Source organism: Corvus brachyrhynchos, unplaced genomic scaffold (assembly GCF_000691975.1).
Source record: "Corvus brachyrhynchos isolate BGI_N302 unplaced genomic scaffold, ASM69197v1 scaffold1, whole genome shotgun sequence".
In the NCBI taxonomy this organism is placed as follows: domain Eukaryota; kingdom Metazoa; phylum Chordata; class Aves; order Passeriformes; family Corvidae; genus Corvus; species Corvus brachyrhynchos.
In genome coordinates, this window is record NW_008237222.1 from 8781086 (window position 1) to 8794977 (window position 13892).

At 42.8% G+C, this 13892-nt stretch overlaps 1 protein-coding gene across 10 annotated transcripts in view; it reads left to right on the plus strand.

Annotated features, from left to right (window-relative positions):
- EVL (Enah/Vasp-like) overlaps positions 1–12619 on the plus strand; it is a 121631-nt gene extending 109012 nt beyond the window's left edge. For 6 of the 10 annotated variants that reach the window (XM_017729074.1, XM_017729071.1, XM_008629748.2 and 3 more), the window contains 9 exons: positions 1219–1448; positions 2099–2220; positions 4650–4710; positions 6679–6745; positions 8038–8104; positions 8209–8271; positions 10473–10539; positions 10917–10974; positions 12013–12619. In XM_017729074.1, the coding sequence (XP_017584563.1) occupies positions 1219–1448; positions 2099–2220; positions 4650–4710; positions 6679–6745; positions 8038–8104; positions 8209–8271; positions 10473–10539; positions 10917–10974; positions 12013–12050 (773 nt within the window). In that variant the 3' untranslated portion in view covers positions 12051–12619. The remainder of the gene's footprint in view (positions 1–1218; positions 1449–2098; positions 2221–4649; positions 4711–6678; positions 6746–8037; positions 8105–8208; positions 8272–10472; positions 10540–10916; positions 10975–12012) is intronic. The other 4 variants (XM_017729075.1, XM_017729080.1, XM_017729076.1 and 1 more) reach the window with 3 other exon arrangements.
- Positions 12620–13892: the final 1273 nt, after the last annotated feature.

The window sequence follows — 13892 nt, forward strand, 5'->3', positions numbered from 1 at the left end:
CAATTCAGAGCATATGTTTTGTGACTTGGCTCTATTCAGGTTTATAACCACATTTAATGCTAAAGTGGTGTGCCTAGAAAAGGAAGAAAACTAAGACATTCCCTTTTACTTTCTGCTAAAAGTATTACTGCAACCTCTGGAGGCTCAGTCCTTCAGCTGATGTAAGTCCTTGAAATCCACTTAGTTCAATAAAGTTATTTTAAACTCACATCAGTCCATTATTTTGACTCAGTTCAATTTTTGCCTGAGGCTGGCCTCTAATTAGGTGGGTGTAGTTTTGCAATTACAATTAAATGTACCCACAATGAATTACTAGCTATTATGTTCATGAGCAAAAGAGGGCTTGAAATGTTTAAAGTATTTCTAATAGCAGCTATGGTTCATTTCAAGAATGGAATTGGGAGTGTGAAATAATGGCAGAAGAAACCACAGAAATAAGGCAGTATTATAAGAAAACCTAGATAAGAAGAGAAACAGGCTGTTAATGTTAACATGGTTTCCAAATGTTTCTCAGTCAAAACTCACCTGTCTTTCAAAGTAACACTTCCTGAACAACTGAACCCGTGAATGTGTACCAGGAGCAGCCTGTTCTGACAGGATGTACACAGGGAAATACCCTAGGGGAGATGTATTTGTTCAGCTGACCTGTTACAGACAGGTGAAACACTGCAATGGAGTTACCACTGTCAGCCCTTCCAGCAGGCTGCTGCTGCTGCGAGGAGCTTTGCTGAACCTCAGGGTGCTTGAGCTGGAGTGTGCCCTGGTTATTCTGCAAAACTGGCTGAGGCCACACACCTTCTGCATGACAGAAAGAAGGGTGTGTCCCTGTAGCCCACAATTCTCCTGGAAAGCTGATATTAACCAAAGTCCATGGAGTTTATTATCTCCATATAGAGGGCTGTGGGGGAAGCAGAAAAATATGCCACTTATGAATTGGGAAGCATTGTGTTCTGATTCTGACACAGAATGAAATACTAGCCCAGCCAGGGAGGAGGGAGAAGACTGCTCGGCAGTGACAGGGTCTCACAGGAGGGCACAACTGTAGCTGACTGACCACTGATACAACCACCTCTTCCCATTCTTCCACGTGCATGGTGCTTCCTTGCATTGACCACTTGTCCTGGAGTCAGGCCGTGGCATTGGGAGTGGGAACATGACCTTATCTGTGAGCTGGAGGAGATCGTGCTTCACGTCTAATTCCTGTTCTCTGCATTTCAGGCCCAGCACTTCCACCTGGCCACCCCAGTGGTGCTGCTGTGATCCCTGCTTCATCTGGGGGGCCCCCACCTCCGCCACCCCCCCCAGTCCCTCCACCACCCATGGGCGCCGCGCCCCCCCCACCGCCCCCACTGCCAGCCGGTGCCGGCCAAGGGGCTGGCGCTGAAGATGGGTCAGTGTCAGGGCTCGCAGCAGCTCTGGCTGGTGCCAAACTAAGGAGAGTTCAACGGGTAAGGAGGTGGCGCTGGGACTCCCCAATGGGCTCTTCTCTGCTGCGGGAAAGCCTGGCACAGCTTGGTGTAATGGTCTGCAAACCCAGCGTGAAACATGGTGAAACACGCTTCAGCTGACCATTGGGTGAACTTTTAAATGTGAGTTTGCAGTGCAAATAAAGCTGAGCAGGAAATGTTGGGTAGAGTTTATGCTCTTCAGAGCATATTAGTTAGAAAATGGCTGTGACTTCTCACATTGCCAGGATTTCATTTCTTCGACATAGTCCACCATTGTACTACGTATTAGTGTTTTCACTTGTTTTAAGTGGTTAAAACTACACTATACTTACAAAAACCAGTGTACACTTTTGAGGCCTCATGTCAGTAGCTGTCCACTTAGGTAAGGGTTGCTTAACCATGCATAAACATAATTATGAACAAGCAGCACTGTGGGTTTTTAATCATTTGCCCATATGTTTGCGTCACCCAGATCTGTCTTGGTTTTAGTAACATTCATGTGGGTCTTCTTCCCAAGGCAGAACACATCCTATCTCTGCTTTTGGGCTGTGATTGTGATTGCTGTTCCTAACACTTGGGAAAACTAGTCATTAAGGGCGGGGTTGTAAAGCAAACCTTTCATTAATTCTAATCATTATTTCTCTCTTAAGCCAGAAGATGGTTCAGGAGGGTCCAGCCCCAGTGGGGTCTCTAAGAGCGATGCCAATCGAACAAGTAGCGGAGGAGGCGGAGGAGGACTAATGGAAGAAATGAATAAATTACTGGCAAAAAGGTTTGTACTGACACCTCAAGTAAGCCCCATGAGGTCTGCAGCAAACTGTGGAACAAGGTGCTCTCATTTTTGTGGTTGGTAGCAGGTGCTTCTTTGCAATTGGATAGGTCCTGCTTAGATGTTGGTCGCCACTATTGCCTGACTTTAATGCAAAAGGTGTTGCAGCAATGATACCTGGCAGGGCGTAGCTGCTGCAGCAGATCCTGCAGCTTAGTACCTTCAAAGTTGGTAGTAAATACATCCTCTGGGCTTTAGCCATTTTACCGGATCTGTTTTCAAAGTTACTGTTTTCAGTAAGAGTAAACAATGAAAGGAACTTAGGCAAATCGTTCTTTACGCAGCACAGTCAGGATGTTGAGCCCAAAAATATAAACACAGGTGTAATAAAAGGACAACACCTTGGCAGATAAACTATTGGTTCTCAGTGTGTTTCAGACAGACTAGCCAAGTTATTCTCCACTGAAGCAAATTGTGATTATCAAGCTACCAGCTGCTAAAAGGCAGTTGATTTTTCCGATTTTTTTCTCTTTTCCCCTGATTCCATCAGTAATGTTCTTTCAAACTCCCAAGTTCCCTAGCGTAAGATGCTGTATTTTTAGATCTAAATTTTTTAAACTTATTAATAGTGAAAGAAGAGGATGAATAAAATAATGAAGGGTAAGTACAATTATAGGGTGCACAGAGATGGAGTTTCTAAATAATATTATCTTAGTATAAAGACAGTTCCCAGCTCAAAAGATCTGATTCCAACTCTCTGCCATGTCCTGTTCATTTCAGAAGAAATTCTGAACATGGACTGTGGATGTAATCCTTTGAAAAGTATTAAATAAATACACAACACTGTAAAAGGTTCCCAGCAGTATAAAATAGCAAATAGACAACTTTCTTTCTTTTCAGAATTAAAATAGCTTGCCAGCTCTTAATAGTTTTTTATTAGTTCTTGGCCTGCTCTATATCAAGAGTGACCTTCCCTAACTGGAAGTTGTCTGCAAGCAAAGTAAGGTTTGGTGACTAGATGCTGGGGTAACTAGCTCTGTTCAAGCAAGCAAGCTGAATGGACATCTTATATGTTTGGATATAGAAAATCTGCACACTTGTGTGTTCTAGTCTGAAGTGTACTCCAGTATGGCTTTTGGCAGGAGGATCTGTCTTCAGGTACTAAGGATAGAATTCCCCTGGTATCTTAAGAAAAGCACTTGCACTGCCATGAGCATTGTGCTGCCTCTACTCTGAAAATAACTGAGCTCCAAATCCTTTCCAAGGGAGTTGATAGCAACAGAATGGTCCCCTAAATTTTTCTTCACAGAGCCATGGAAGTAGCTGGAAATACACAAATGCCATTCAAGTGTGCAGTCTGGGCTGTTAAGCTGGTACTGAGAGGATTTCTTTTGGCTGCAAATTTCTTTTTATATGATGTGATGACATAGGGAAAGGAGGAACCTGGCAGTGTGTTTCAGGTTGTTCTTACCTGCCTTACTTCCCTACTATTATCAGGAGGTAAAAAAATATATTGGTTTTTTTTTTTTTCAGTTGAGCATGTTCAATAACAGAAATCAGAGTTATGAGCATGGGATCTCAGGGGCCCTTTTCTGGGCAGTAAACCCCATGCTCAGAAACAGGTAGTATGTCTAATGCTCAGTAAGTAATGGAGGAAAACATTTCTGAGAGCTCAGGTGCTATAAAATACCACTCTCTAGATTCAGTGGGCCCTGTGAGAGCAGCCCTTTGCCTCAGCACTAAAGTGCAAGCAGAAGAATGAACCCACAAACCACCATCATTCCCAGCCGAGTTAAGTTTGTTGCAGGACATAAATCTAACACTAGTCTCTCACTCTGGCAAATATTTCCCTCCCTTAGATTTGTAATAATTACAACTCCTTTTTTTTTTTGTTAGAAGAATCAAGTAAATATTAGGAAAAGTCTTCAAAAAATATTACTGATCTAATAAAATTATTAATGCAGTTGAATATCAGGAAATAATTCTCACAGAGCACTGTGTCCTACAGACACATACTGCTCAGTTTGTTTGGGTTTTTGTCAAATTTTCATCAAATCCTTCAAGTTGTGTATCCAGTGAGGCTTTTCTCAGAAATCTTTCTTAGTGCTTCCTGAAATTTTTTTTTTTCTGTGAGTTGAATTTTCAGAACCAAGACTAAATGAAAAACTTGTCAAATTGGTGTTTTAAAAAACATCTGCTAAGGGTGGTGTTCACAGGTGGGTAAAAGTAAAGTTCAGCACAACCAAAGTCCACATTGAGGCTTGAGCTGCAGTTCTCCTAATGGTCTCAAATGGGAAATTGGATGTCTAGAGCTTCAGCACCTGGCCCACTGGAGTACTGTTTAGAACCAAAACAGGGTTTAAAAATCAAGAATTTGTTTTCTTTTCATCATCCAGTTTGGCTAATGCCCTATCTCCTATTCCTTTGCAAAGGAGGAAAGCAGCGTCGCAGTCAGACAAGCCAGCTGACAAAAAGGAAGAGGAAAGCCAAAACGTAAGTGAAACACTCCTTCCTGATGTGCTCTTGCAGATTCCTTGTGGGCCAAAGCCCTGTGCTCATTCACTGTGTCTGGCAGGCAGTAACAAGCAGTGCTGATCCAGGAACAGATGTGCACATTCAATCCAAAGCTGAATGTAGCTGCTCCCACCTTTCCTGGGAACAGCACCCTATAAACAAGAATAGCTGCTTTATTCATAGGGGAGGTATTATCTAAACCAGGTTAATGGGCTCTGCTTCATGGTCTGATCCCAATGTTGTAGGGAACAGGAGATTCTTGCCCTGTAAGAAGGTGCATTGAACCTTCTGGCAAGTTAGTTTGAGATAAAGTTCATGTTTCTTATTTTATATTTGAGGCTTCAGATAAGCTGAAGTGGACTGTGAGCCCTGCAGTGTAACTTTGGATTGCCAGCCTCCATGCAAAGCAAGAATCAGCTCACTTCAGACCCCAGAGTGCACAGAGAACATGTCTGGGTAAAGAAGGGGAAATGGTGTATTAACCATTAGACCATGCAAAAGTCAAATTATGTGTTCATGATACCTACACTAAATTGAGATAGAATTTGGATAACTTTGGGAAACTTTGACTCATTTCTGTTCCACAAAAGCGATTATGCGAGAGGTATTATTTGACTCAGTCTGTAGACTGATCTTGATGCAGCAATTTTTAGTTCAACATGCAGATGAAAACACTTTTTTACCAGTTGAACTGGTATGCATGGAAGATCTTTCCTATTTCAGGGGAGGAGAGGATTTGCACTGTGTCCTTTCCCATGTGGTGCTTTTCCAGGCTGCTGCTCATTCAGCATTCCGGTTGCTAGCCAGTACCCTCGTGAAGGCTTTCTGCCACGGCTGCAAGATCATAAAGCATCCTGTGGGCCTCATATTGCCTGTGTAGAGATGTTTTCTCCAAAGACAAAGCTGATCAGTAGGAAATCCATTTTAAAAATTTCGGTTTTGCCCCAGGCAGAAAGGTTTGTAGCAAGAGCAGGAATAAGCACTTTTCACTGTTCAGGGAGAAAAGCAGCTATTTTTTGCACGTTCCTCGAGGGATGCTTCAAGCATGGAATTTGCCTGTTGAACCCGCTATGCAACCATTGCTCTTAATCTTGCCCCAAAGCTGGTTTTGAACCATACACTTGAAGATGAAAGGCACTATTTAGCTTCTAACTTTTCAGCCTCATCTTTCTGTCCCTTCTTCTCTCTCCTTGAAACTCTACATTGGTTTATATCCCCAAACAAACTTTTCAATAGCACCAAACTGTTTAGAAAAGTTCTTATGTGTCTTGAGTACATTTCGTGTTCAGGGTATCCTTTTTGAAACTGGGTGCAATTCCATTTTACTATGCAGAGCTGATACTTTGCCTGAGCATGTTTTGAGTGTTGCTAGATAATATTGTCATGTCAGATACATGGATGAATGGTTTATGATCTGTCACACATAAATCCGAGATAAAAGAATCCAAATCTCTGATGAAGTCTTCTACTTAAGAGGAGTACTGATTGATTAAGTTACATTCTGTAAGTACCTAGACTCCTCTCTCTGGTACTGGTGGCTGTCCTGGGGCAAAAGACTGGGATCTGAGCAACTGCTCCTTTAGATGGCTCACTTTCCACATCTCAGAGAGTTTCTAAATTTGGGAAATGGATGGTTTGTATTTAGGCAACAGCAGACAGTCCTTAAGAGTGGTTTCACCTGGTTTGGTATATAGAGATAAGAGTGATTGAGTGTAATCATGAAAAGGTGTCCATACTAGATAAAACAAAAAGGATTTATTTTGCCATCCTAAAGGGAGAGAAAAGTTAAAGTGTAAATGGCCTTGAGCCCATACCTTGGCAGCAGTGCCTGTTGGACAGGGAGGAAACTTGCTTTTGCACTATATATGCTGCAGCTGTCTCCAGAGTAGAAGAGGACTCTGTGCTTCATCTCCAAAACTCAGTAATATCCTCTTTTTCTCTTTGTAGGATGATGCTAGCACCTCTCCTTCAACCAGTACACGAGGCTCTGCCCAGCAGCAGCAAAATTCATCAGGTATTATTTAAGTCGAACTACTGGCATTGTAGTTGTCTTCTTAATGTAATCTTCTCCGCCACCTCTAGACTCTGGATTCATTGTCCTACTTCTGAGTGCAGCAGCAGTAACTAACAGAAAAATTCCCAGATACCTATTGTTTTAAAAACTGTACTTAGAAAGAAGTTATGACTTTTATATGCTTCACAATCAAGAAAATTGCAAGACAGCCAGTTTAGTTAGATATGTAGCTGAGGATCTGTGCCTTCAACATTATGCACCTAAATCTTTTAAGAGGAAAAAACTGTATTACTTTACTTTTTGTAGTGTAGGTGTCCTGATCTGTACAGCTGGGGTTTCAATCTCAAACTGCTATTCTTCCTTAATCTAATAGTTTGTTGCAATAAGGCTGATCCTGAGATTTCCTAGATGAAATTGCTTTTCCTACAATTAATTGAAATAACTGTATCTGAGTAGATGAGCTGCAAGCACTCACATTCATCCCTGCATCAGTCTTGGCCTTCACGCATGCTTAAAGAAATCTTTCCCAAGGGAATGACTATTTAACCATTCAAGCTTCCTTTTGGAACAAAGCCATGACTTGTGTGCTTTGCAGGGGAAGGGGAAGAAGCCAGGAGAAGGGTGTATGTAAACGAGATCTAAAGATTTCCTTGAAGTGCCTGTAATTCTTTTAAAAGGATTTTTAGGACCTTACAGGGAAGCAAATCCTTGCATTTAAAGTTGTCAAGTCTCTGAAACAGTTCATTTAAGGGAGGAGATTGGGATGATAGTAAGCACTTTCAGCAACAAGGGTTATGTAGTACAGCTTTTGGGAATGTTCTGTGAGTTAGAAGTGTACACAGCATTAAATAAATTCTCTGTGGAGATTTGTGTAGTGGGGTCTTACTGCCCTTTTTTAGATACATTCACATTTTCTGCCAACTATGCAGACAAAATCCTAAGACTTCTTAACTTTAAATAAGTGTTGTACTGAATAAAGTAAGCCTTGCAGCAATTACCCTGTATTTCCTAATAGAAATTATTTATGCTTTTCCTCCTACTGTTCCAGTTCCATTCCTTTTTAGTATTGTTTAACTATGTGGTCCCTAATTAAAGGGATCACTAAGCAGATTTTTGCCAATGCTTTCCCTATAATGTAGGCAACTGGACTCACTCAGCAATCCCATTTTCCTAGTTCTTCCTAAGTCACTCACCCTCACTGAATGAAAGCAGCTGCATAAGACAATCAACTTCAGGATTTTTTTATTTTTAGAGCAAAAAGAATAAACGAACTTTTCATGTTTGTTTTTCAGACTCTGGGAAGAAGCCATGGGAAAGGAGCAATTCTGTTGAAAAGCCTGTATCTTCATTACTTTCTAGGTGAGCTGCATGGGGTGTCCTTGTGGCTGGCCAGCAGGCGGGATGGCCATGCTGTCCCTGTGGCACGCGCACGACTCATGTCTTGTTTCATTCCATTGCCGTAGAAATCCATCAGTGGTGAAGAGCTGTGAAGCTAAGAGCCCCACACAATCCCACGTGTCTTCTAGGTACTGGCTAACTGCCTGGCTTCTTAACTGTCTTGGCTTGTCCTTTGGCTCATCCCATCATTCAGCGCTAGTGTTCGTCCTCTGCCACGTCTTTTACTCATTCTCTTGCAATCTGCTTTGTCTGTCGCTGCACAAAGTGTGGAGGTGTCATGTCAGAGGTTTGTTCCATGGAAACGGCCCCCTGCTCACTTGGGCCTCACAGATGTTAATCATGCTGGAGCCAGCACTTAAACCATCCATGTGTGTGAGTCAGAGATACGGGGCTGGCAGCGCTGTGCCACATGGAAGGCACATTTTGGAACATCTTTCTACAGCATGTTCGGGGTGACCCTGCCAATAGGTGAAGCTTTCATTGCCCAGCCTCTGCAGAAATTAAAAAGCAAAAGCAGACATGATCTGAATAGTTTGCAGCTGGGATAAGGGGAGTTATTCTTCTACCCATGCAACCGCAGTGGGCGCATAAGAAAGGAGAGTGAAGCTTGGTGCAGTAGATTAATAAAATCAAGATGTAAAAAGGCCCAGCCACAGACAGGTCTTTCAGACATATGGGGTACAAAAACTAGCAGGTGTCAAAAGCCAAGAAACTGACAGGACTCCAGAAGTCCTGTCAGTCAGAGCAGCCAAGCTTCAGGATCAGTACCCACGTTTTTAGTCACAGAGATTGATTGATGTTGGACAGCTAAAGAGAGGCTTGCTTGCAGTGCTGGTCCAGGACCACCCAGTGTTACTGGACACTGAGTTGGATGGATAAACTGAATAAGGAGGTAGAACACAGGCTTACAAATGTTTAGTATTTACTGTGAAGGGATGTCCCTTATTTTACATTGTTAGGTATACAACGGTGCTGATGGTCTGGAGAGAGATAAGTTGCCAATGGCAACTATCTGCACATACTTGCTGCTTTGTTAAAAATGCTGTAACATGTTCTACCCAAACATTCAGAGAGATGCATCAGTGTTACTATAGCAAAATATAGTTTTTCCAGCTTTCCTAAAACCAATGAAACATGTTGGTTCTAGGAAATACATGAGCTTCAAATAGATGGAAGACCATTCCTTCTCCTTGCAAATGGGAACGAAACATGGGCTATTTAAAGCAGCCATCACATTTCAGTAGCTATCTTCTATAATGGCAGTGCATCCCAGGAGGAGGAGTTCAGTGGGAAAAAATGCTTTCCTAGTTTAGCACATGGAGTAGTGCTCAGTAGTAGTAGTGCTTGCTTGAAGGACTTCTGTGGGGGAAGCAGGGCAGGTTTCTAAAGCTCTCACTGGTGACCTGTTTCCACTCCTGATCAGTTTGATGGCATTTGTATCTTTCTTAACTCCCTTAGCTGTGAGATGGTAGGACATATGTCAGAATTTCTCAAGAAAGGGTTGCAAGACCAAGCAACCCTCAGGAGCAGCAGCATCTCCACCAGCCCCCAGTTTGGGCTCAAAGATGGTGGCAAAGTCATTTGAAGCCTTTGTTATAGCATGGTTAGTTTTTCAAATGTTTTAGAGTTATTGAGTAAAAGAAAAAGGCAAACAGCTTCTGCTTCCTTAATTTATTTTATCAGATGTCATCATGGCTCAGCCCACTGACTAATACCAGCAGAAAGACTGATAACACTCAGGTGCACTAGCCATTAGGGCCAGACTGGTTTTGTTTCTGAGTCAATAAAAAATTACTGTGATACATAACACTATCAACAAGCCACACTTGACTCATTCAAGTCTTCCAAGGAAAGGATTAGTGGGTTATTATTTTCCCTGTAATATTTTTCTAACCTGTAATCTACTGTTACTTTAGCACCCCGTGAAAGCCTAGGTTGCCAGGATAGGGCTGCTGTACAGAAAACAGACTGTGAGAGAAAACCAGACATGTAGCTTGCAACTTGCAAATGCCATAATAAAATACAGTGTTCAACAGGCTTTATCCCCTCAGCATTTCCTAGTCTGAAATCACTGAGGTTCCCAACACCAGGGGAAAAAAAAATAAATTTACAGTATCTTTGAGGGTCAGGTTGTGCATTCAGGAGCAGTGCTGCTCTCTGGCTGCCAAATGCTCCTGAGCAGCACAATAAGGAGCCTTTCCTGTCCAGCACTCGAACACAGGTGCTGCTGCTCAGGGGTGGATTTCATCCACACCATCAGGTGGGTGCAGCTCAGCACACATTGCAAGGAACTGACTGGCTTTTTTATGCTTTTCTTCCATTTCTCAAGGATGAAGCCAGTGAGCAGCAGCAATGATGTGGCTATGGATGCCTTAGATTTTGATCGAATGAAACAGGTGAGTGAAAATGTCATCTGCACTTTTAGGGATTTGGCGAGCTACCCATTTTCCCCCATGCATGCGCTGTACAAGCAAAACGGCTGTTCAGTCTTCTGATTTCCTCTATAACTAGGTGCCTAGAGAAGGGCTAGCTGGTGAGCAGCAAGAGAGCACAATCTCACTGCTATTTCATCATTATGTCTGCACAGAAATGTGCAAGTAATTATGCCAGCATCTTCTGCATCCGTGCCTGGGAGTGCAGACATAGCTGTTAGCAGTGCTAGGCTCTGACCAGCAGCGGAGGTGGGGGACAAGCACAACCGTGTTAAACTTGCATTTTCTTCCACCAGTTAGAAGGAAATTCTGAGCAGCTGACTTGTGTTTTGTCTCATCAGGAAATATTGGAGGAAGTTGTAAGAGAGTTACACAAAGTGAAAGAGGAGATAATTGATGGTAAGAAAGAGAAAAATTATTATTTTTCTCATCTTTATGACTAATTTTCCATAGATAAGATGATAGGAACTGCAGAGAGTTCCCTGGTGTTTTCAGACTTCTCTGAACAGCTCTGATTTATATACACATTTGAAGAACAAGCATCTACCTTATCTGAGCTCTGACCGTAACACTGCGTTTACATCCTTTATTATGCTATTGATGAGCTTTTTTACCACCAACCTATGAGAAATTTGCTGGCTGGTGTTTCTCACAGGTGGGAGGGTGAGAAAGGGCCTGCCTGTAGCCCATGGCACATCAATTTATCACGATCAGCAAGCGTGAAATCACTTGTAACTTGCCAGCCACACAGGTCCGGGATGAGGAGGGGACAAAGGAAGCTAACTGAAAATCCTTCCCAAAAATCTTCTGTAGGCTTCCTATGCTTGAAGAGTTATTTCAGACCTTCACTCAATCATAGCTTTCCAAATAGCTACATATTTTTATAATTAATTGAAAAGTACAGCAGCTATACCAAATGTATCTGTTATAAATTGCTCTGCAGTTTACAACTGAAGGTATTTTTCAGGGCCATTACCGAAATGTACAGCAGAATTCCCATTTGAAGGCTGCATTAGAGCATACGAAGATGTATGTCCGCACCCTGCACTCCCCACCTTAGATTCACAGGGAAGGGGGAAAAGACGAGACTGTAAAATAGCTAGAATCCATTCCCTGTCCCCTTGCCCTAGATCTGTGTGCTCACAAAACCTGGAGGCAGTTTGCAGTTGGAGAGACCCTTGTCCATCCCAGCAGCTTGGCCCTCAGAGCCTTCCTAGTTCATTCCAATGCAAAATAAGGCATTCACATACACCACAGATGCAACTTTTTCAGTAGTACTGCAGTTTGCAAGCCAGCAGCTGACTGCTTACCCTTACTCATCCTTTTACCCTCCACTCATCCTTTTACCAGCGTGTACTTTCTGCAGCCTCTCTACTTAGCGTTTTCCATCACACTGGATATAACATTATGCACTAACTTTCTGGTTTGCTTTTCTAGCCATACGGCAGGAGTTGAGTAGAATCAGTACAACATAATGATTGCAAAGCATTTGGACGGTACTAAGAATGCTAGGAAGATTGGATCATTTCTAAGTGTACCAAGGTCATGCAAGATGGTGAGAGAGGACACCGGCACTGTCTTTGTTCTTACACCCTTTTTATTAGCAGACTCAGCACACTTTGAAGCTTGCTGCTGCCTTGGATTCGCTTCATTTTACAAGTCTTAATCTAAAGATTATTAAATTTTAAATTTCTGGATTTTTTAGATTTCATCTGACACTGCACATTGGATTTGTCAGCCTTTTTTGTATTTTGTATTTGCTTATTTAAATGTATTACCTTTCTTTTTAGTAGTAGATAAGAACACACGTGAACCATTTGCTTTTGATAGATGACTTCAAAGTAATTTTACTAGTAGTCTGCAATGTAAATGAAGATCCTTTGCCAACAGAAATGTATTGAGGCATCACCAGAAGAAAGAGACATGTTTAGTTGTCAGCCAACAAGTTCTTTGTCTCAGAGTTATCACAATATTAAAAAATGGTACGTCGGTGCATCACAGTATCTGTGTTCATATTGGTAATAAACTGTTTATTGTCCACATGGCCCTGCCTTTCTTTGTTTCATTTGTCCCTTGAGCTCCTGCACTTCTGTGTCACTTGGTGATAAGAGGAAGGTGACTGAGACTCACTGTGGGGTGGCAGCTCTGCCTCCTGCATTGCAGAGCACAGGAAGAGAGCCTAAGTGCCTTGTGGCTGGGGGGGGGGGTGCAATGTAAATGAAGATCCTTTGCCAACAGAAATGTATTGAGGCATCACCAGAAGAAAGAGACATGTTTAGTTGTCAGCCAACAAGTTCTTTGTCTCAGAGTTATCACAATATTAAAAAATGGTACGTCGGTGCATCACAGTATCTGTGTTCATATTGGTAATAAACTGTTTATTGTCCACATGGCCCTGCCTTTCTTTGTTTCATTTGTCCCTTGAGCTCCTGCACTTCTGTGTCACTTGGTGATAAGAGGAAGGTGACTGAGACTCACTGTGGGGTGGCAGCTCTGCCTCCTGCATTGCAGAGCACAGGAAGAGAGCCTAAGTGCCTTGTGGCTGGTGCAATGGCAGCAGCCCTGCCTTCTCTCACAGGCAGACATTCTCTCACCTGACCAGCCCTGTCACATCACTCCTGAGCACCACATCCTGCAGTCAGGCTGCCACAACCTCAGCCACTTTTTGCCAAAGTGAGTGAAGGACAGTGGCTTAAGGCTCTTCTCAGGCCACCACTATTCTCTACAGTCCCACCATATCTCCTGCCATCACTGAAAAAAAACCACAGGCTTCATCAACTACACTCTTGCAGGTTTCCAGTAATAAAAGGGAGGTGTTTATGCAGAACAAGGCTACCAAAGGCATTAGGTGGATGCAAACTGAAATCCCAAGCACAGCACTGCTGACTAGGGGCTTAAGGGGAGTAATTTGTTAATGGTGTGCAGGTCTTGAGCTTTATTGGTACAGGACACCAAACACTTAACAGTGCATAGCCAGTCATATCATCCAGGTCATGCAATTTTTTCCTTTACAGCCGCTCTTTGCACCAGAGCAATCTTGGGAATTTCAGCTTGACTTGGTCTGGCGCAAGTTTTGCCTGGCAGTCATCTTGATAACTTCTTACATCTTCTGGTAACCTCGTGCAAAAGCCAAGGGCTTGGAGTTCAGCTATTGAAATCTGTCAAGTATTTTCCAAGCTCCCTTCCTTTCTTCAGGCTTCCAAAAAGATTTTGTTTTAAAAGCCAGGCACCGAGAGTTGGTTTTGGGAGCAGAGCCTGGTGCAGCAGCTCAGGAGAGCCTGTAGTTGTCCTCTTGCTGGTGGAGCAGGCAGCAGACA